Source organism: Haliotis rufescens, unplaced genomic scaffold, assembly GCF_023055435.1.
Source record: "Haliotis rufescens isolate VD_foot unplaced genomic scaffold, xgHalRufe1.0.p SCAF_3, whole genome shotgun sequence".
NCBI classification, from domain to species: Eukaryota; Metazoa; Mollusca; class Gastropoda; order Lepetellida; family Haliotidae; genus Haliotis; species Haliotis rufescens.
In genome coordinates this window covers 30,310,179-30,333,101 of record NW_025964001.1, presented here as the reverse complement: position 1 = coordinate 30,333,101, position 22,923 = coordinate 30,310,179, and the positions used below count along the sequence as shown (strand labels likewise).

General features: G+C 40.1%; 1 protein-coding gene across 1 annotated transcript; it reads left to right on the top strand.

Moving 5' to 3' along the window:
* Window positions 1-210: 210 nt before the first annotated feature.
* Window positions 211-22,693, top strand: LOC124145686 (GRIP and coiled-coil domain-containing protein 1-like). The gene is made up of 10 exons (XM_046515568.2): window positions 211-288; window positions 3,174-3,291; window positions 5,163-5,317; window positions 8,201-8,323; window positions 9,620-9,709; window positions 11,372-11,500; window positions 12,238-12,429; window positions 14,344-14,710; window positions 16,874-17,013; window positions 18,964-22,693. The coding sequence occupies exons 2-10, from the start codon at window positions 3,207-3,209 to the stop codon at window positions 19,753-19,755; spliced, it is 2,073 nt and encodes a 690-aa protein (XP_046371524.2). The 5' UTR covers window positions 211-288; window positions 3,174-3,206; the 3' UTR covers window positions 19,756-22,693.
* The last annotated feature ends 230 nt before the right edge of the window (window positions 22,694-22,923 follow it).

Below are 22,923 nucleotides of genomic sequence, written 5' to 3'. Positions count from 1 at the left end.
ATCCGTGTACCAACGTAAAATTAATTTAGATGTGCAAAGTTTACGTGAGTACTTAGTTATAACTACACTCTTCCCCGTTAGACATCGTTTTTTATTATAACTCGTGTATTTCCAAACGTAATAGCTATATTTAGTTTAGTCATCTATATATCGATACAGTACATAATTTCAAAAAGCAAGATGTGACGGTTGCCATTGTCATATCGGGCGAGATTACAAGATCAGTCGCAGCTGAATTCGCCGTCATTCATAACCAAAACAAGGCTGCCACGTTGAACTGGCATGGAGGTAAATAAATATGCCATGTCCGACAAATTGAAATGTAGATGGTTAAGAAGCTCTGAACATTTTATTATTACAGTACTGCTGGAAACAGAAAGATGGTCGTGTCATTGAACAAAGGCTGTCGCCTGTTCAGCTTCGGACTGCATTTCCGCGGTAGTCTTAGGCCCAGTTTGTTGTTGTGGAGTATACCGTGATACAAATGCCAAACTCACCTGTCATTGGCATTGTAATTCACTAATTAAACAGTCTCTAATAGGTATGTTTATGTGAAAATATGAAGATAACTGCAGCAAAGTAAACCGACAGTAAGAATGACAAGGGTCTACCCTGAATTTGTGGAGGCATCACACGCACGCACGCACGCACACACACACACACAGACACACAAACACACACACATACAAACATACACACGGCCAGAGCACCTTGTCGTGAAGACGATCTCTGCCGTAGGTCACATATGTCACTAAGACAAGCAACAAATTCAAACTTACGATTTGGGATTGTTTATAGCCCGAACGCCTAACGATAGATCCACCTCCATACTGTTAACCTAAGTACAAATTTGTGTGCAAATTTACTTATCGTCTTGTCTAAGACATTACGGAAATGAACGAGAGGGACAAAGTGGTGATGGACTGTTGGACACTTACGAGGTTACAGTTAAAGGGGCACTGAACTCTGACAATTCACCGGGACTGGTTGTTGCCTTTGTTATTGTTTTTTTCCTGTTGATACCCAAATGATATTCGAGAAATCTCAAATAGGTCACGACTTTGTGATGTGCAAACCCATAAGCTCATAAATTTGTTGCTTTTATTGATAGTTAAGGGGGTATCCTCACATTGATCAACAAATGAAATACAGTTTGAGACCAAGCCAGTGCATGGTCTCGTGTGTGTATAGGATCATTATTCTTTTTACACCAGGGCTTCATAAAAAACGAGGATAAGATCATACACGTTAAAGATCATACAGACAAGTCAATTCACGGGTTGATGTCATGCCTAGGAGTGGACAGTAGCATCTATGCAGGATCTAACCTTGAGAGAAAAATTTCAGCTACGACCCCTCCAAGTTTGGTTGAACTCAATGAGATCGGAGAACCTGGCACCTTAGTGATGACAAGAATTCCCCTCATATTCCCTGCGCCTGAACACAACCTGTTCACAGACACATCCAGTTAGGATGGGAGCTCACATAGACAGTGTAACAGTATGTGGAAGCTGGCTAGACCATGAGAAGAAGCTCTACATAAACAGCCTCGAAATGCGAGCAATTTGATATGGACTCATGACATGGAAACATCACCTGATACCGTCATCGATTCTACCACAGTGGTTGCGTATAACCAGAAGAAAGGGGGAGCAAGATCAAGAGTTTGTTGAAGGGGACTACACTTTTGTTTGTCTTGGCAGAGTTGATCAGATGCAGGATGGAGTCCCCACATATCGCGGGAAAATTCAACATCTTAGCAGACGTGTCAGGGAAGAACACGATCTTAACATGGAAAGGGTCTCTCCATCAGACATATTCAAGTGGAAAACATCACTGTGGGACACCCGTCAGCTGGATGTATATATATACCACATATCTCTGGATTGTCTGGTCCAGACTCGATTATTTACAGACCGCCGTCATATAGCTCGAATATTGCTGGGTGCTGCGTTAAACAACAAACAAACATATCTGAACAACCAACTCCCTGTTTCCATCAGCCCAGTGGACTCATTGTTCTTACCGTATTCGACGTAATAAGCGCCCTGCTCTAATAAGCGCCCACGGCGATATTTGCTGATATATTGGCCAGTGAACAAGCCAAATTTGCATCCCTTCCGATTGATCAATGTACACAAGACTTATTTATTCGATATAATACGCACAGTCAGCATAAACAATGAAATTTATCTTTCAACTATGTTTTTTTCCCCATAAAACATATTCTAATAAGAGCCCCCTATTTCTAATTTTGAGAGCGCCCCGGGTGCTTATTACGTCGAATACGGTACTTATATTTATAAATTTGGAACCCCACTCTAAAGCGCTAGGTTTCAAATTAAAGTAAGAGGTATATTATCCATACTGTGACTACATCAAATTTCAAAACACAGAAGGTTTATCTCTGAATAGGGCCTTTCAGAGGTTATGTTCTGATAATACTTCATGGTGGCTTATAAATAAGGATTTGCAGTCAGCTCTCCAAGGATTACTAGGTGTCAGAACCCACCAGTCCTCTGGCTTTTCTGCCAATGATGTAATAGAGGCATGGTGTGTGCAGGAATTATCAAACACTAGTTACCCTCGTTAATAATTCTAAGAATACTACCTCTGTTACATCAGTGATAATCCCACCCACCTTGCCCATTTATGTGCATCTAGTTGGATGTGGCATTATTTGAATAAAGGAAAGTTTTTGCACCTGGTACATGCGCAGAACAGTGGTGAAGGAAAACACAGCTAATTAGGGTCAGCTGACAGTGAGTGAGTGAGTGAGGATGGTTTTACGTCGCTTTTAGCAATATTCCAGCAATATCACGGCATAGGACTCCAGAAATGGGCTTCACACATTGTACCCATGTTGAGAATCGAACCCGGGTCTTCAGCGTGACGAGCGAACACTTGAACCACTAGGCTATCCAACCGCCCCGGCTGACAGTGAAGAGGACTTCTGTTGGAAATCCAAAAGATTTGTATAGTGCAATGTAAACCAACATATTAACTAGAATTCTTAGAAATATTAACAATGATTACTATTGATATTCTCTTGTAGCATTGCTTGCAAGCATTCTGATGACTTAAGATTTATTATACGATATTATTTGTACGATTGTTTATATACGATGCAGGTTAGCTGCAAAACATTTTACACTTTTTTCTGTCTTTTGTAGTGCAGGGAAATGAAGCTTTGAAGCCAATTTCCAATGGAACGACCAACCACTTCAGACCTTCAGAACATTGTAGAATCACAGAAGGAACAGATCAAGAAATATGAATCCAAACTACGGGGTAGGTACATCAGATGTACAGAGTACTGTAGGATCCAGTAGGAATCCAGAGTGCGGTGAGGTGAGCTGAAATGGGGTTTAAAGTCGCATCCGAGATTATTGCGCTTATAAATTGACGTGCATGCGCATGTGTGTATGTGTGTGACTGCTTGTACTAGTGCATACTAATGCAGATATTATAGCTCTAGCCAAGTGAGATAACTTGCCACAGTGTAACATGAATACCCCACTCAGACAAAGTATACTGACTCTGAGCCAACCAGTCCATGTTTTAGCCCTTTAATGCCAAGCGCCAGACAGGCTAACAACAGGTACCATTTTTTATCGTCTTTTGGCATGACGTATCCAAGGATAGAACCCTAGACCTTTCCCTCTCCAGGTGGGCGCTCTGCCGCTGTGTACCTCAGGTCTACAGAATATTATATAATAACAGAACAAAACAGATCCACAGATATCATCTAAGACTCTGATGAAGATACCTTTGCTTTTTGTTCACCTGGACAAAAGCCATTTGTCACTTCCATTGACCTCCAGTCATATCATCGGACCCATGAAGATTCCGGGGTAGAATAGGTCTTCAGCAACCCATACTTGCTGTAAAAGGTGACTATGCTTGTCGTAAAAGGCGACTAACGGGATCGGGTGGTCAGGCTCGCTGACTTAGTTGATGAATGTCTTCAATCCCAATTGCGTGGATCGATGCTCATGATATCAATCACTGGATTTTCTGGTCCAGACTCGATTATTTACAGACCACCGTCATATAGCTGGAATATTGCTGAGTGCGGTGTAAAACAACAAACAATAACAACATCCAGTCGTATCAAATGTTAAGTTGTCCTTTTCTGGTGGCTCGAAAGGGCATGTGAACTTCTGTCGTAAGTTTTTCGTCATGTATGATGCTTGTTACTATAAGGGAGTTCAAGTTTGTTCAAGGCATCAAAATTTGAATTTCAATATGGCTTCCAGATAGCCATCTTTCATATATTTTGAAGATGATTCGTGTCAAATAGGTGCTAAAGTATTTTGATTGATAACTACAGAATGTTGTTGACTGTCAGTTTATGCATGGAGTCATTAGTTTTAAGTGTGTATGGAGTCAATAGTTTTTAGTGTGTATCTTGACCCATGAAGATCCGTGGTGGAATAGGTCTTCAGCAACCCATACTTGCCATAATTAGTGACTATGCTTGTCGTAAGAGGCGACAAACGAGATCGGGTAGTCAGGCTCGCTGACTTGGTTGATGCTTGTCATCGTATCCCAATTGCGTGGATCAATGCTTATGATGTCAAGCTCTGTATTGTCTGGTCTAGACTCGATTATTTACCAACTGCCGTATTTAGCTGGAATATTGCTGAGTGTGGTGTTAAACAACAAATACACAATAAACAAACTAGTGTGTATCTTTCATTGTGTTCATGTTGATGGTGCAAGTGAGAATATTCAATCACAGACATACAACTTCTTTGAGTGGCATTTAGAAGTTGGAATGGTAACTAAGACAAAATTGTTATGGATGAGCAACTTCTTTATTACAATTGGGTGACGTTTCGGTGTAGATTCTAACACCGTTATCAAGCAAATGCCTAGTGGTTAAAGCGTTCCCTAATCACGGGTTTGATTCCCGACATGGGTACAATGTGAGAAGCTGGTGACCCCCGTTGTGATATTGCTGGAATATTGCTAAAAGCGGCGTAAAACCATACTCACTCAATGTTAAAGCTGTATATTTAGTATTAACTGAACATTAAAAAATTATTTGAAATATGATCAGTTACTATTCTCCATGATGTATAATGATCTCAAACAAATTCATGGTCTTCAGAATTCAATGGCCTATGGTGTTTCTGATAATATTGTTTTCTCTACAGATGTTGTTAGGGCCTACAAAGGACTTGTTAAGGAGAAAGAGGCTCTTGAGGCCAGCTTGAAGGTTCTGTCTGTCGCCCCCAGAAAGAGTGTTGATCCCAGTGACTTCACTGATCCCCTCCAGTCAGGCCAGGTTGCAGCTGATCAGGCATCCAGTGTGAGTACTCCTTTTTAACTCACTTGACTGAAAGTCAGGTGAGCTTATGTCCTGACCGGTTGGTCGGTTATGTCATATCAGAAATATCACATGAGTTTCTAGTATGCAGTCACACAGGTTATACCCTAAGGATCTCGAACATGTATTTAGAATTGGGGGAAAGTTTCCTCACACTCTTCAGTCAGGTCAGGTTCCTCAATGAGTGTGGGTTTCTTTTTTCTTCTTCTGTTTATTTCTTTTCTATTTTGTTTACTACGTCTTCTGTTTTTTCCTCCTGGCCTTTCATTGTCTGTATTGAGATTACTGCCCAGGGTCTGCTCTCTCCACATGTAGCGGCCATAAAATTTCTGAGTCCCATGATGGGATTCGAACCACAGACCTTCTGACCGAGGTCGGACGCCTTGTCCACATGACTAAAGAGGTTAACCCTGTCAGCATGCTGACAAGGTAAGGATGTCATCTGTGGGACGACTCCACGCCCTGCTACATACTCCCCCATCAACAGAACGCACGTCCCGGGTCGATAGTAGGGTACTGAGGCTTATTTTGCTCAAATTCAATATGAACGTGCTCAGCCCCATGTTGGGCGCCAATGTAACGGCCTTAAAATTTCCAAGTCCTGTGATGGGATTCAAACCACGGACCTTCTGACCGAGGTCGGACGCCTTGTCCAGATGACCAAAGAGGTTAACCCCGTCAGCAAGCTGACAAGGTAAGGATGTCATCTGTGGGACGACTCCACGCCCTGCTACACACAGATACCTCACTGTTAGGGGTTTCCAAGATTGGTCTTGAAGTATAAGGGGTTCATGGTGAACAGTTAAGAATCACCCAGACAAGTGATATTTTTATAACTTCAAATGGCTATATGACATAATTTTGGCGGTTTGGGGAATGTCCAAGAAACTCTCCATTCCTTAAATATACTAGAGCCCAGGCCCATTATTTTTTTAGGAATGGAGAGTTAGAGGATATTTCCCAACTTAAAACACATTCCTACTTTTACACTTTGACAGAACATTCTCTTGTTGAAAATATGTGAAAAATAAACCTGAACTCTTTGTAGACTGTATTTAAACTGTGCAAGTCACCCTTGCATGATGCACAAGGAATACATTCTCTGTCGCTGCTGCACATGCTCCAAGCTCCTTCATGAGCTGATACATGTACTCGCAATGCACCGCTCTCCATAATTTGTGGAGTTTTAAACTAGTGTTGTAGCAATTCTTTGCACCTTGTTAATACTTGCTGATAGGGATTATAGGAACTAGGATATATATGTTTACCTCACATATCTTCTCGTCAAAAGTTTGTCTAATTGCTTTAGGTATGAACCTGCTGTAACCCAACATATACATTTTATTTGAAATCTATCTATTGTAATACAGTATTGTTGACACACACCTCATGAGACCCTTACAAAAGCTACAGTTCTAGGGGTCTGGACGAAAACTGCATCCCTGCTGGCCTTAGCTACTGCAGCTAGAGTGCCAGAAGTACATGTTTGACCTTTCACCTTTGACCAACCTACTAATTTCTCTCAAAATGCATTTCCTCTTACTGTAAACATCATTGCCATAGAAACCACAGGATCAATGTAGCTGCCCCTTTCCAAGCTTCCTCCCACCAATGATGTTCAAGAGATTTGAATCTACTTATGGTCATGGCCAAAACAGTATTTTAAATTTTAAACTGGATTTGACCTTTTCAGTTCGACCATACAACTAGTTAATATCTGGGTTAGAATAGGTCTTCAGCAACCCATGTTTGTTGTAAGAGGCGACAAAGGACTTATGTGATGTGTCAGGATAAGAAATGTTTTACACAAATTTGGATATTTATGATATTGGTATACTTGTCTTGACACAAGAAGCCTCAGACCCCCCTACCGGTATATATCCCCCCTCTCGAGACCCGTGAAGATCCGGGGTAGAAGAGGTCTTCAGCAACCCATGCTTGTCGTATAAGGCGACTATGTTTGTCGTAAAAGGCGACTAACGGGATCGGGTGGTCAGACTCGCTGACTTGGTTGATGCATGTCATCGATCCCAATTGCGTGGATCAATGCTCATGACATTAATCACTGGATTGTCTGGTCCAGACTCGATTATTTACAGACATATAGCCGTCATATAGCTGGAATATTGCTGAGTGCGGTGTAAAACAATAAACCAACCAACCAACCCCCTCTGTATATCAAGTTACATGCTGATGAGGAGGCAATGAGATATCAAGGACAGATAAATCTGATTGGTAACCACTGGCACTTGGAAATTCACACAAAGAAAAGGCCTGTCTGGGGTTCTGTTTTATATGATTGAAGAGCAGAAATTGTTGCGTGTTGCGTCAGGATAAGTACGCTGAAATCATGAATATCCAAATTCATTTGACCCGTGAAGATTCCGGGGTAGAATAGGTCTTCAGCAACCAATGCTTGCCATATAAGGCAACTATGCTTGTCGTAAAAGGTGACTAACGGGATCGGGTCGTCAGGCTCGCTGACTTGGTTGATGCATGTCATCAATCCCAATTGCATGGATCGATGCTCATGATATTAATCACTGGAATGTCTGGACCAGACTCGATTATTTACAGACCGCCGTCATATAGCTGGAATATTGCTGAGTGCGGCGTAAAACAACAAACCAACCAACCAACCAACCAAATTCATTTAATTTTACTTTAAATTTCATGCAATTATCCATATGACCCTTATGCTATGTACATGTATTGTTATGTGTCCGTACACACCTCATAATACAAAACTGGTGTTATGGCAGAGTGTATCTCAATGCCAAAACATTTGGTAAATCATTGCAACCGGTTTGGGCATTGCCTTGTGTTAACAGCAGCTACTATTTCTGTGCTGATGATGTGTTGCAGACCAGTGGAGAGAGCCAGGATGAGACAACACAGATCCACACTCTGTCCTCCTCTCTGGCAACCCTGACTCAGGAGAAGTCTCGCCTGGAGGCCAGCTTCCTAGCAGACAAGAAGAAAATGAGGGTACAGTAAACTACATTATGACAAACACTCTTACAATGAATATACAACGGATATAACAAATTATTTCATGGTCCCGTCCATTTGTTGTATAAATGCTGTACATATGCTTATAACCATCTATGGTTATAATGAATTAAAATTTGGGGTCCCTTTGAGATCATTATAACCGTAGTTTACTGTATATTAGTTATATCAGTCAAATGCTTAGTTTACTACAGATGAGCCTGTACATGATTGCACTAGGGCTGGGACGAGTCCAAATTTAATACCCGGGTACCCGACCCCTATTACCCGACCCCTATTACTCGACCCTACCCAGGTACCCGATCCTCTATTACCCGACCCTACCAGGGTACCTACTGCAAGTCTCAAGAGTTGGGAACAAAATGTTTGATTGTTAATTGTTTTACCGCAGCCCCAACTTAAACTATTTAGATACATGTATCAAACAATCAGATCATGCATTCACTGAAGTTGACTGAAGCTTTATCTTTACTCAAACATATACAAGTCAAAAGGAATGTGTGCATCGTCAAAAAGAAATGCGAACATTAGCGACTTGTAGTGTAACCACTAAGCTATGGTGAGTTTTTTACATTAAACAATATACCACGTGACTAACCACGGGTCCGGTTAGACCTCTGGGTACCCGGGTCCTACTCAGGACCCACCCGACCCGAGTACCCGAGTTACCCGTCCCAGCCCTAGATTGCACCACTTCCGTCCCCTTACTCACTCTTTGAACCTGTGAAGATTCTGGGGTAATAGGTCTTCAGCAACCCATGCTTGCCGTAAAAGGCGACTCTGCTTGTCATAAAAGGCGACTAACGGGATCGGGTGGTCAGACTCGCTGACTTGGTTGATGCATGTCATCGATCCCAATTGCGTTGATCGATGCTCATGATATTAATCACTGGATTTTCTGGTCCAGACTCGATTATTTGCAGACCTCTGTCATATAGCTGGAATATTGCTGAGTGAGGCGTTAAACAACAAACCAAATACTCACACTTTAGACATTTTGTTTGGAGGTAAAATGTGTTAAGTTGTGAAATTAATCAGTCTCGAAGAAGTCTGACTGTAAACCTCTCCTGTGTGGCTTTTTTTGCAGCTACTGCAAGGAGAAGATAGTATGCATTATATTTTTACTTACTGCGGATCAATAATGAACTATTCATTAAATGACCATTGATATGGGTCCCTCTCAGACAGTGTATTGTGAAAGAGGCAGTCAAGATCTGGATAGGTCACACTGTACCTAAAAGGCATTAATACAATTAACTCATTGTTTTCCAGATGGAAATTGAAGATTTACAAAAGATTCTTCATCTCACGACTGAAAAAACCCAAAAGGAGCAAACTGCATTGCAAAGTCAGCTGTCAGAGGTAATATCCTTTTCAAAGTCAAAGAAATTTTAAGCTACCCGGTAATTGTTTGTTTGAATCCTTTTTCTTTGTGTCTTAGTCAGCCTCTGTATTCAAATTCCAGGTTATGTCTGTGCCATTTAAGAGGCCCAGAATAGGTTTGTCAACTAGATAACCGTGCTTGTGGGTTTCATATAAGTGGTAAACATCTAACATCACTTCAGGCTTTCCTCCCACAATAAGCTATCATAATGTGATATAACTGGAATACTGGTCAAAGCAGTGTTAAACCCAACTCACTCCATCACTCATTCACAGTAGATAATCTATGGTTTCTACTTTCTAGTGACAGTCATAGATACTTAGTATCTTACTTTTGGTTGATTAAGGTTTGATCACGTAAGTAATACCTTTATGAAGTGTCAAGGGAAGAATGGTGTCTCCCTCACCATCTTCAGCCTGCATAGAGTGCAGGAAGTACAAGGTTTCTGGGGGTCGCACTTGACCTGATGGAAGTGTGGACCAACTCTCTGTACACTAGAGGATAGATGCCCTCTGTAGTCTTGGTTAACAAGATGTCTGACACCTGGAAGAAGGCTAAAAAGAGACAGGAGATGGAAAAAACTTGTGAACTTCAACCCTATAGTTTCTACACTGTCACAGAAGCGATCTCGTTCCACGGGAAAGTCTCCACCTGCACCATCCCATGTCCAAGTTAATTTGAAGAGCGATGAAAAATTGCCTTTACCTCAAAAGAAGACACATGAGAGAGTCTCCATTTCCAGAACTTCCATCTATTGATGAGGATAATTACAAGTAGGGGTGACTATTGGTCTGGAAATCACTATTGCAATAACTATTGATATTAAAAGAAACTATTGCAATAACTATTGATATTGCAAGCAACTATTGCGATAAATATCAATAGTTTTCAGTGTATCATTTAAGTTGGATTTTAGAGTTGAATTAAACCTTGGAACTGAAGTTTCCTTTGAATGTGATAACCATAACAACCAATACGAAGTAAAGTTTGAGATATGACTGATTTGTGTTTTCTTTACCCTAATAATTTAAGAAAAAGAAACTTCCACATTACCATGTGTAAATTACTACCACTCATGATCAAAAGAAAAACACATTTGAACAGCATTGCATGTATTTTATTGATATGGTAAATACAATCGAAACTATCAATATTCCTAACTGAAAATGATACTATTGATCGGAAACTGATTTAACAATCGATTTATTGACTTTATGTGCTTACCAATAACAATATATCGATATTTCGATTTATCGTGACACCCCTAATAACAAGTTGGTGAAATCCTCTGCCACTGCCATGGATGTACCCATTACGAGGGTCAAGGACACATGGTCAGTAGATGTGATGGGGATTGGATCAAACATCAGTTAGTTTGTGGTAGGATTGTGCCATACCATACCCGGTACCTCCTCTTCATGAATCCTAGTATGGCATGCCAGGAGATACACCAATCACCATGAGAATAAGTCAATGGGGCTTCATCCACAGTTCATTGGAGAGCATTCTCAAGATGCAAGAGGATCTTTTGGCTGTCAAGTGAGATGTTATTAAGGGGCTCACACTTTTCCAACTGCTCTCTCTCTCACTCTCACTCTGTCTGTCTCTCTCTCTCTCAATTAAATTTTTTGCCTTTGCAGCTAAGAAGCAAAATTCGAGCACATCAGCTGGAGCGTCAAAAGGAAGAAACCGATCATGGTGTCATGCTTAAAGAACTACAGTTACTATTGGGGCAGGAGAGGACAGCAAAAGAACAGCTAGAAACACAGGTAATGGTTATTAAAATGTGTTTTACTGTTGCCATGCATTCTCATCACTAAACTCAACGGATTACGGAAGGCCCAGTCATCTAAGGTGCCGTGATTCGCTGTGTAGAGTTGTGTCCTCACCATAGTTGAGTTTGTCAGCACCATACCCGTGCTCGTGGGTTTCACCGAAGTGGTAAACATGTGAGACCTGCATCACTTCGAACTTTCCTCCCACATTAAGCTGACACGCCGTGATATAACTGGAATACTGTTAAAAGTGGCGTTAAACCCAACTCACTCACTCACTCTCTCATAAACTCAACATGTATATGTATGATGATTGGCTGACATTGACACTAATGGTCGCTAGTTATGGAAAGAAAAACGAACTTAGATTATAGTCTTATCTGATCTATTTATTGATGGAGAGAAGCACATAGTATCAGTCGTGGATCTAAGTTTTTGTTTGTTGTTTAACACCTCCCTCTGCGGTATTTCAGACAATCAAGTGATTGACATCACGAGCATGAATCTACACAATTGGGATAAAATATGCCTGACCACCCGATCCCGTTAGTCACCTCTGACAACAATTCTCAACCAGATTTACAGGGTGTAGATCTATTTACATCCGTGTATATGACACTTGATCAGACAAACAGTAAATGCAGACTTTTGCAATATTTGATGGATGGTGAATCATGTACATGATTCTGATTTGTTAAACCAAACTGTTGTTCTATGTTCATTTTATCCAGCTTGACACAGTGCAGAGTGCCCTAAAGGAGAAAAATAATGGCTCACAAGACCTTGAACTGTACGAAAAAAGAATTAATTTGTTGTCTGAAGAACTGGCAGCTGTAAGGAAGCAGCTGAAGGAATCGGACAACAAATCTAACACTCCATCGCCATTGTTGTTGGAACTGCAGAAAGAAATGGAGGAACTCAAGGTGACATATGTACTACTCAAAAGAAGTTAAGGATCACCTGATTCTTTCATATTATTATAGTTAATCTCTCATGTCATGACAGATTAACTTTACCATTATGAAAGAATCGGGTGATCCTTAACTTCTTTTGAGTAGTATACATGAATAAGTATTTGTGGTAGCCATTTTTATTACAAGTTCCAAAACATCATTGGCAAGCTTCAATTTCAAAGCAGAACTTCTTTTCTTCAAAAATATCCTGATCATATTTTCAGACAAAGCATGTAAGCAGCCTGCTCCCAAAACACTGGAGTCTGATATAGAAGCCATAACTTGTCCTTTGCAATATTCTCAGGAGATTTTACTCTCACAGTCTAATGAAACAAATTCCCGAAACAGCAATCAAACCTGTAGTAGTATTTTTGTATTTCTTCTATATTAGTGTTAACTAAGGGGCCTGAAACAGACCTCATTAACCTCCAGTGACATCATCCTATTGATCTAAGTAGGGACTTTCTACAGAATACCGTCTGTCCCAGTCACATTCTACAGAATATGTAGCTGTCAGCGATGTCAGTTTCCATTTTCTTGGTAAGAAGGCTTATTGTTGGTCAGTGAATAGCAAAATTATTTGCATTTCTAGTTCGAATGTAGTCACTCCTGGTTTTGGAAACATGTTTACTGAAATAGAACTGTGAATGATGGCTGTGATTATAATTATTACTGAGCCATTTTAAAAAAAAATGTAGTGAAATTTGGTATGTACTAAGTTTGTGGTGGGATGCACACATATGTTCTGTTTTTCGCCATATTTAATTATATTTTGAATTTGATTTGGTGTTTGGACCATGCTATTATATTCTCTCAGAATGCATATTGGTTCTGTAAACTTCTCTAACATTCGTTTTAGTTGTCAGTATTTGTGCAAAAATGATTTGACTATGAACAATGATGAATGCTGACATTGTTAACTGGCTGTCTTTGTTGACTGCATACCCAGGTGAGGCACAGGGTCATTGCACTAATGTGCAGGTGCATTTGCACTTCTATGGAAGTTAGCAAGTATTCAAGTCAGCCAGTTGTGGAACTTAAACTATTCCACATTTCTTTATGAAACATGAAACATGAAACATACTCAAGACAAAGACTGTAGCTTCAAAACTTGATGGGGGCGATGGGGGTAGCCTAGTGGTTTAAAGCATTGGCTCATCACACCGAAGACCCATGTTCAATTCCCTACATAGGTACAATGTGTCAAGCCCATTCTCCGGTTTCCCCACCGTGATATTGGAATATTGCTAAAAGCTGCATAAAACCATACCCACTCACTCTTAACTTAATGAGAATGCTGACAGGTGACAGCAGTGTCATTCCTTGTTAGTAGTCACTTATTTAATGATGACACTGATCACATCATTTTCACCCAGTGGAGTTTTAATTTTTATACCTTGGACAAAATGTCGGGGGTATATAGTTATACCAAGGTTCCATCCGTCCGTCTGAAAACTTTGTCCATGCGATTTCTCTTAAACTATTCAGTGGATTCATCTCAAACTTAGTACATATAATCTGTGTCATATGAAGGGGTGCAGTCAAAAGAAAAAAATTGTTTTTATTGATTTTCCATTTTTTTATGAATTTTTCAAACCCTAACGTCCGTCCGAAAACTTTGTCCGTGCGATTTCTCTTAAACTATTCAGTGGATTCATCTCAAACTTACTACATATAATCTGTGTCATATCGAGGGGTGCAGTCAAAAGAAAAAAAATGTTTTTATTAATTTTCCATTTTTTTATGAATTTTTCAAACCCTATCCCTATCCTCGCTATTTAATTTGAAACTACTGACACACTAGGGGGGTCGGGGGTATTAGTGAGCCACGCTTACTTTTTTTTCTTGTTTGTAGTTTGTATATGCAATGTTTTCTACATGCAGACAAACTACCAGCAGCAAGTTGCTGAAGAAACAAGGCGGGCGAATGAGGCAGAATATCAACACAACGTGTGTGCACAGCAGTCGGAAGAAAGAATATGCAGTCTGGAAGCCAACCTGTCTGAAATATCGGACATCATCGGCAACTACGACAAGATGAGGGTTAAAGACCAGGAGGTGATCACCAAGCTGAAGGAGAGGGTCAGTCAGCTGGACCATGAGAACACGGTCCTGGCAACAGCTGCAGTCTCCTCCCTCCCTGTAGAAGACAGCCACCTGGATCCTGATGCCATAGCAGAGAGAATTGTTCATCTATTGGAGCAACTTAAAGCTGCCAACATAACACTGGAGAATCCTATAAACATATTAGGTGTGTATATGATTGTCCTAGTCTGTGGTGACCTGGAACAATGGTTCGGGGGCACGGGTGGCCCAGTCGTCTAAGGCACCGCGATTTGCTGTGCAGAGTTGCATCCCTTGGGCATGCCAGAAACCTATGATTGCCCCAATTATGTTTCTAGGTTTGTCAGCACAATACCCGTGCTCGTGGGTGTCATCGAAGTGATAAACGTCTGAGACCTGCATCACTTCGGGCTTTCCTCCCACATTAAGCTGACACGACGTGATATAACTGGAATACTGTTAAAAGTGGCGTTAAACCAAACTCACTCACTCACTCACTCACTCACTCACTCACCAATGGTTCAGTTGCATGGCATGTCATTGTTTGTTTTGTCTGCCATTTGAAACAACAGAAACACAGTTGAAACTTTCGACTGTATGTTTTAATTCTTTCAAATACAGGGTTCATACAGCCTTGCAATGGCTTTGAATTTTAAGGTCCCTCTTGAAAAGCCTTGATAATTTTGTACTGTCAACCTTGAAAAGCCTTGAAAATCACCAAAATGGCTTAAAAAGCCTTGAATATGTACAAAAGTGACATATACTTGCTCATCAAAGTATTAAAGGACAGAAAGATATGTACCAAAGATGTTTAAGTGAGATTTATCACAGTGATAGATTTGTGTGCCAAACACCCTGAAGAATTCATGACAGACTTAATATATATATTGTTTGGTAAAAAATAAATCGTTTGAAACTGAGTGATGTTGAAACTGCTTACTACCAATATATAGTATGCTGGATTTAGTAATGTACCGACAGAGTAATAACCCAACTAAAAGAACCTTGAAAATCACAGTTGGCAGCCTTGAAAAGGCCTTGATTTTTGGTGTTCCATAACTGTATGTACCTTGAAATAGTAAAGAGGACACATTCTTCTCGTTATAAACTGAATAACATAAGTAATTTGTAGACAACAGCGTTCTGCTGCTGGGTACTTTGCATGGTGCATCCAGTTCACCTGTTGTGTTGTCTACTTATTGCATTAGGTTTGTATGCTTCCATATACAACACAACATGTGTATTTGTTTCTCAGCATGTTGCAGGTTGTTAGTCATGTTACCAAGCTGTCTTTGATCCCTCTTGTAGTACTTTGATCATACAACTAGTAAGGGTTGATCCGGTCATCTGAGAGGAGATTGTTGGCCTCAACAACAAAATATCCTCCTTTTGCCCTACTTGTGAAGAATAGGGAAGTCCTGGATAGATTCCCATCATCGCCAAACTTGACCTTGACTGAGCATTGCGTTGTGTGTCAGAATGTCCTTTGTTTCCATCGGAATCTTCTGTGGAAGAATATAGCAGTCCTACTACAGAAGAAGGCTATCACAGCCGACACGATTTTGTTCCAGAATTATTTGCCCTGTAAAGATCCGTGTCTCTAGCAACCCATGCTTATCCGTGGAGGGAACTAATGGGATCAGGTGGTCAGTCTAGCTTGGTTGATGCATGTCATCATATAGTAGATCAAACCTCATGAATCACTGGACTGTCTGGTCAACATTTGATTTTTCTCGAATACTGCTAAGCGTGACATTAAACAACAAACGAATGAAACCAATCCAGAATTTGTCAGATCCCATAGATAAACTCCCAACAAACTATGTATGATTTACAATGTAGAAATGCCGTGCAGGTTCCATTAGCAGAGCTGTGTGTACACATTCTACTGCTGGACAAACTTAGTGTCATGCACACCCCTGCATCCCCCCGCTGGACCCGCCAGTTGACAGAATGAGATGCGATTTAGGAATCTAAGGCGGAAGCAGATAGACTGTGTGCGAGCCTGATCATTGAACCGGCGCAGCGCGTCAAACACCGGGAACCCATTAAAACCCCAGCCAGGGAAATTTCCCCAGTGGTGGATGTTTTCATTTTGGGGGGTGATTTTGTCTGTCATTTTTTATCGTCTGTTTTACCTTATTTCTGTTTTTCAAACTTACTATTGGCCAAGCATTTGTATTTAGCTATGCTCTAAAGTTTCAAAGTCTGCAAAATTGCTATGTTGTGTTTATTTGCCCTTTATAGTTTGGCTATTTGGGGGCATTTTGAGATAAACCACTGGTATTGCTTGTGTGTTATAATGACTGTAAGATATCTCATAATCCTCAAACATTGTATATGTTTGTAGGGCTGCTGTCTGGGGACAGTGAAAAGACAGACAGCCTGCATCCACAGTGTGCTCAATACAAAGAAGAATTAGAACATGTCAAAGAGGAATTTGAAAGGTACAAGTTGAGAGCACAGTCTGTTCTCAAAAACAAAAACAAGGTGAGTTATCTACATCAGTTTTCCTGCTTCGTAGATCAAATAGATCAAGGGTGCAAAATCAAGAAATGTACTTTCTATCTTAACAGGACTGATAGTCTATTACTAAGTATGTGAGTCTGTCCAAGTATGTGAGTCTGTCCAAGTGTGTGAGTGTGTACAAGTGTGTGAGTGTATACAAGTGTGTACAAGTGTGTGAGTCTTTCCAAGTGTGTGAGTCTGTCCAAGTATGTGAATCTATCCAAGTATGTGAGTCTATCCAAGTATGTGGGTTTGTCCAAGTATGTGAGTCTATCCAATTATGTGAGTCTATCCAAGTATGTGAGTCTATCCAAGTATGTGAGTCTGTCCAAGTGTGTGAGTCTGTCCAAGTATGTGAGTCTGTCCAAGCGTGTAAGTCTGTCCAAGTGTGTGAGTCCCTCCAAGTATGTGAGTTTGTCCAATTATGCAAGCCTGTCCAAGTATGTGAGTCTGTCCCAAGTATGTGAGCCTGTTCGTTAACCATAATGGGATGCAGGAATGACCCCGAAAAGATACAAATTTGGTAAAATAAGAAAATTAAACCCCACCCCACTTTTCCTAACCTGCTTCTCCCTACTAGGTCAAAGGTTCTTGATCCTGTGCACCCCTTTGCCACGCCCCAGATTTAACTCCTTCAAAACTTTCAAGGGTGGCCTAGGATCTGTCTCATTGGCTGCAAGTCTAGTAGTCTGCAGTAATCTCCTTGAATCTCCAAGGCCCTGAACTGGCGTGACTCAGTCACCTGGGAGTAATCCCCCTGGCAAGGCTCAGATAGGGCAGGTATTGCTGCCACGGACCCAATCAGGTTTCATTCCCCTTTTGATCCGGGTTAGAATTGGTCTTCAGCAACCCGTACTTGTCGTAAGAAGTGATCAGACTCACTGACTTGGTTAATGCATTTCATCGTAACCCAGATCTATGCCCATGATGGCAATCACTGGATTGTCTGGTCCAGACTCGGTTATTTACAGACTGTCATCTGGATATTTCTGAGTGTGATGTTAAACAAACAACAACAAAAAAATATCACTCCTGACAGTCTCTCGTGTCAGGTTTGTAAACATTGGGGTAGGCATACCATACCTCTATCATTAATCGCCTTAATCCTGTGTTTTCACTGTATTTTCACTGTCAACTGTACATGGGTAGTTGTACTCTTATTAGCACATAGCTGGATGTGCAAAGCAGGACAAAAACTCACTTCTTTCCTGTGTGTTTTCCAGCATTTTGGTTGTGTTTCACCCTGCAGTTGAGTTGATATTCAGTATATATTCAGGTTGTAATTACTTAGTAATTCCATTGTGGTAGCAGAGCTGAAGGTCGGGATTCGATTCCTGACTGGCGTCATACCAGATGTTAATAGATGGCACGTGTTATTACCCTGTCTAAAAATCAGCATTAAAGGGCCAAAACGAGCACTGGTTGGCTCAGTGTCAGTATACTGTCTGAGAGGGATATTCATGTTAAACTGCAGCATGGTATCTCAGTGGGCTAGCACTATAATATCGGCATTAGTCTGGACTAGTATGAGCAGCCACACACACACATGCTATATACACACGCTATGTAAAGGCAATAATGTTGATCGCGACGTTAAACCCCCATTTCAACTTAGTAATTCAACTGGTTTAGGAAGTATTTTTCTTCAGTAACTGTTTTTTTTGTTGTTACTATTGTAAGTTTTAGTTGTGTGTGTGTTGTGGGACAGGGATGGCGTCGTTGTTATCCCTGTCAATATGCAAGAAATGCGATCACTTGATGGTCTGGGGGGACCCTCACTCCACCTTTTGGAAGTACCATGAGGTACAGTGTATAGACGATAACAGATTACAAGTACAGTAAATAAAGTAAAGCTTATACTTTCCATATTTTTGTCTGAACATTTCATCTGTTTCAATGCAGTGTTTGTATGTGACCTTTGACTTGTTGCAGGATTCATCCAACAAAGATCTGGAGGTGTTAAAAGATCAAATAATCCAACTTCGAGAGAAACTAAAGCTGGGTCACCAGCAGCATAAAGAGGTCCAAGAAGCCAAAGATTTGAAAGTCAGCCACCTCAGTAAAACACTGCAGACCGATCAGGAACAGCACAGGCAAACACTGGGAACAGTTAAGTCACAGCATGCCAAACAAATCAAGGAAATGGAGTATGAATTAAAGAAGCAGCGAGAGAGGACCATTGCAATGTTAGCAGAGAAAGATGGAGAACTATCAGCACTGAAAACCTTTACCAGTCACAATGTGGACCTGGAGTATGTAGGTGAGATGAATGAGTACTCAGATGTTGCCATGGAAGCTGGCAAGCAGAAAGATACGGATGGGAAAGATGCTGTGAAAGAACTCCTTGCACAGTCACATGGACATCAAGGAGAAACTTTGCTGCTTCACTTTTCCCAAGAACAGGCACGGAGGGATGTGGAACTATCCAGTTTGAGGAAACAGAAGAGACAGTTAGAAGGAGCATTAAGGGACAGTGAACATACCAGTAGCCTAAGGCAAGATAAACTCAAAGAAGAAAATGAAAAGTTAACAGAAGAATTATGGAAACAGCAAAGAAATGTGACACGAGAAAATGCCAATTTAGAATATTTAAAAAATGTAGTCTATAATTTTCTCATAAGTTCAGATAAAAGTGGCAAGAAGCAAATGCTGAAAGCCATTATGACAATTCTGCAGTTCAGTCCAAAAGAGAAAGATATGGTAAATTCAAATGTTAGTTTGTAGGGTGCTGAAAGTTAAGCAGTTGTATTTACCCGTGAGACAAATCTACCCCAAGCAAGAACATTACAAGTTCACACACAGTATCTCCAAGTTAAAAATACTTTGTTGTCAAGATTGTTCTTTTTCCCATGAATTTGACACTGAAATTAGGAATATTGTGCAATAAAATGTACAATTGTCAATATGGCAGCCATATGGAAAGATTTATTTTTGGCCATGTTTGGCCAATTTCACTCCAAATGTAATAAAATTTGGTATAAGTATAGCTGTATATTTCAAGTTCTGCTAATATAATTTGACCTTAGAACTGCAACAGAAGAACAACTTTACCATGGAAGCTGAAACTTCACGTTTGCGTCAATTTGCAAAATGGCTGCCACAAGCAGCTATTTTACCTAATTATGGCCACTGCTCAAAATGTAATGTAATGCTCTTAAATACTATAAAAAATGTATTTTTGATTTTGTAAACTTTTCTGATATTATCATGTTTGAGTCTCCCTATGATGACAACATATTTTGTTCAAATCATAAGAACTTTTGTGTGTTTTTTTGTGTGTAAAACAACTGGAGATATTGTATGGCATTAGAAAATTTATTCCCCTAGAAAGTATATAAGGCTCCAAGTTTTTAAACTTTGCATAGATTTGACTGTTGCCATTGTCATGTTTCAAAAATGAAACATTTTAGATTTTGAATAATGGAAGCAAATGTGACGTAACTCATCAAAAACGCCAAAGAAATGTTTAAATTACTAAAGAAATATTCTGACTGATATAAAAATTTCAAATAAATTTAACAATATACATGTATTGATGTCTCCTGTTAAAGGTATCTACTCTTTCACGTGTCAACACTGTATATATGATGTTTATGTATATATGTATATATGTTGCATCCCTATGATCGCGAGTACTACTCCCAGGTTTACCCTGGCTCTAAGGTGTGTGTTTCAAATTATAAAACATGGTGCAAGTTTCAGATTTTATATAATCATTGCAGATTAACTCAAAGCAACTATTTCAACACCTATCATATGTCATGATTATGTCAAATGTCAAGGTCATTCACTCATATGATGAACCTGTGAAGATTCAGGTTAGAATCGGTCTTCAGCAACCCATGCTTGCCGTAAAAGGCGACTATGCTTGTCTTAAGAGGCGACTAACAGGATCGGGTGGTCAGACTCGCTGACTTGGTTGATGTATGTCATAGTATCCCAATTGCATAGATCGATGCTCATCATGTCAATCACTGGATTTTCTGGTCCAGACTCGATTGTTTACAGATCGCCGTGATATAGCTGGAATATTGCTGAGTGTACGTTAAACAACAAACAAACAAACTCATAAAATGACTTGTAAATAGACTTATTCAGGAAGTATTGTTAGTATGGTATGGAGACGTGTTGACCTTTTGTACCATTATTTTGTGTGGGAATTCCTGTTTCAAAGCTGGAAGTGATGTTATTAGACTGGAAGTGCTTGCAACTTAGTTATTAGGGTAGCTAGCGGTGTAGGACTTTCTGTCACTAATTTGTACTGCAATGGGCATGTGTGAGCTCCACTGTCGCCTGGTGTGGTAAAGTCTAAATGGTTCATGACACATGTTTCTGATGGGGAAGTTTCAGCACATTCAGAAAATGGGGGGAATGGGTCTTCTTCTGTTTTAGCACTTAATCCAAACACCTTTCTAGTTGTATACAGTACACAGTCAAATATATCTGTATTCTACAGTGCATACTTACATTTTGTGATTTGATATATACAGTATATGGTTACATCATCAACAATCCTATGTGTATCATGCATGTACATGCAAGCTGTTCAATATTACAGAAATGGTGATATTCTTCTTAAAGAGCAAAAGCTTGAAAGCAATTCCAACCACTCAGTTGTGTACAAGTAAGTAAACCTGGCAGCTTGTTAATCTTAAAATCAATACCATATTTTCTCTATTAGATGTTTGGCCTCCATTACATGCCAGCCTCTTATTGATGCCGGGTCATACACTTTGTCCAAAAAATAATAGACAAGGCTCTATTAGAACCTGGTTTCTATTATGTGATATATTGGGATTATTAATGACCGTGTCCTGCAAATGCACTCTTTGTATGACTAGAACTTGAGGTAAGGTAGTGAGTTGCCACTGTACCAGCATTAAACAGATTAGACAGCAGGTCAATGGCTTGCACAAAATTAACATCTTATAGAGGAAACATGAGATTTCTAAGAAGTGTTTCAGTGGCCAGTATACATTCTCAGTACAGCAGTTTATCGACTAACAGTTCCAGTTTCTTCACAACATTCCCACTGAACAATGATGAATTGCATTACACCACTGTCACTGGCTAATTTGCATATCACTTAACCTGACATTTCTCTTGTTTGAAAACAAACGTGCATATTCTGAAACCAGAACAGACTGGCCTTTCAGTGCGCTTTACATATTGTTGACCCGTGAAGATCCGGGTTAGAATAGTTCTTCAGCAACCATGCTTATCGTAAGGTTCGACTAACAAGATCAGGTGGGCTAGCTCACTTAGTTGATGCATGTTATTGTATTCCAATTGCGTAGATTAGTGCTCATGATGTCAATCACTGGATTGTCTGGTACAGACACGATTATTTACAGACCGCCTTCATATGGCTGGAATATTTGTGAGTGCATAAAACAACAAACCAACAAGATTACATATTGTTTGTTTAATTTCATAGATGTGCTACTACAACTGCAACAGTATTTAAAGGGGCATGACAATTTACCTTTATGCATCAAAGTGTCTGTATCGCTAGCTCCCTTTAGGGCTTCCATGAAAGAATGTGGAAAGTACAACCAATGTAAATAAAGGATAAATATGCAAATGGAAATAGTTTTTCCCATTTTAGGATATTTTATCAATGGAGGCTAACCATTCTATGACATGTTCATCTGAATGTGGAGACTCAACACAAAAATGGGGGCGATGGGGTAGCCTAGTGGTTAAAGTGTTTCCTTGTCATGCCAAAGTCCTGGGTTCGATTCCCCTCAAGGGTACAATGTGTAAAGCCCATTTCTGGGACCCTGCATATGATATTGCTGGAACATTGCTAAAAGCAGCTTAAAACTAACTCACTCACCCTAACACAAAAATGATACAGTTTAAAAATATATGCAATAGCTTGAATTGACT

What these genes read in the sequence shown, in the direction of transcription:
- LOC124145686 (XM_046515568.2), top strand. Translation starts at nt 3,207, where the DNA reads ATGGAACGACCAACCACTTCAGACCTTCAGAACATTGTAGAATCACAG. An exon ending in AAGAAATGGAGGAACTCAAG is followed by an intron (nt 12,430 to 14,343) that starts GTGACATATGTA and finishes TTCTACATGCAG; the next exon opens with ACAAACTACCAGCAGCAAGT. An exon ending in GAATCCTATAAACATATTAG is followed by an intron (nt 14,711 to 16,873) that starts GTGTGTATATGA and finishes ATATGTTTGTAG; the next exon opens with GGCTGCTGTCTGGGGACAGT.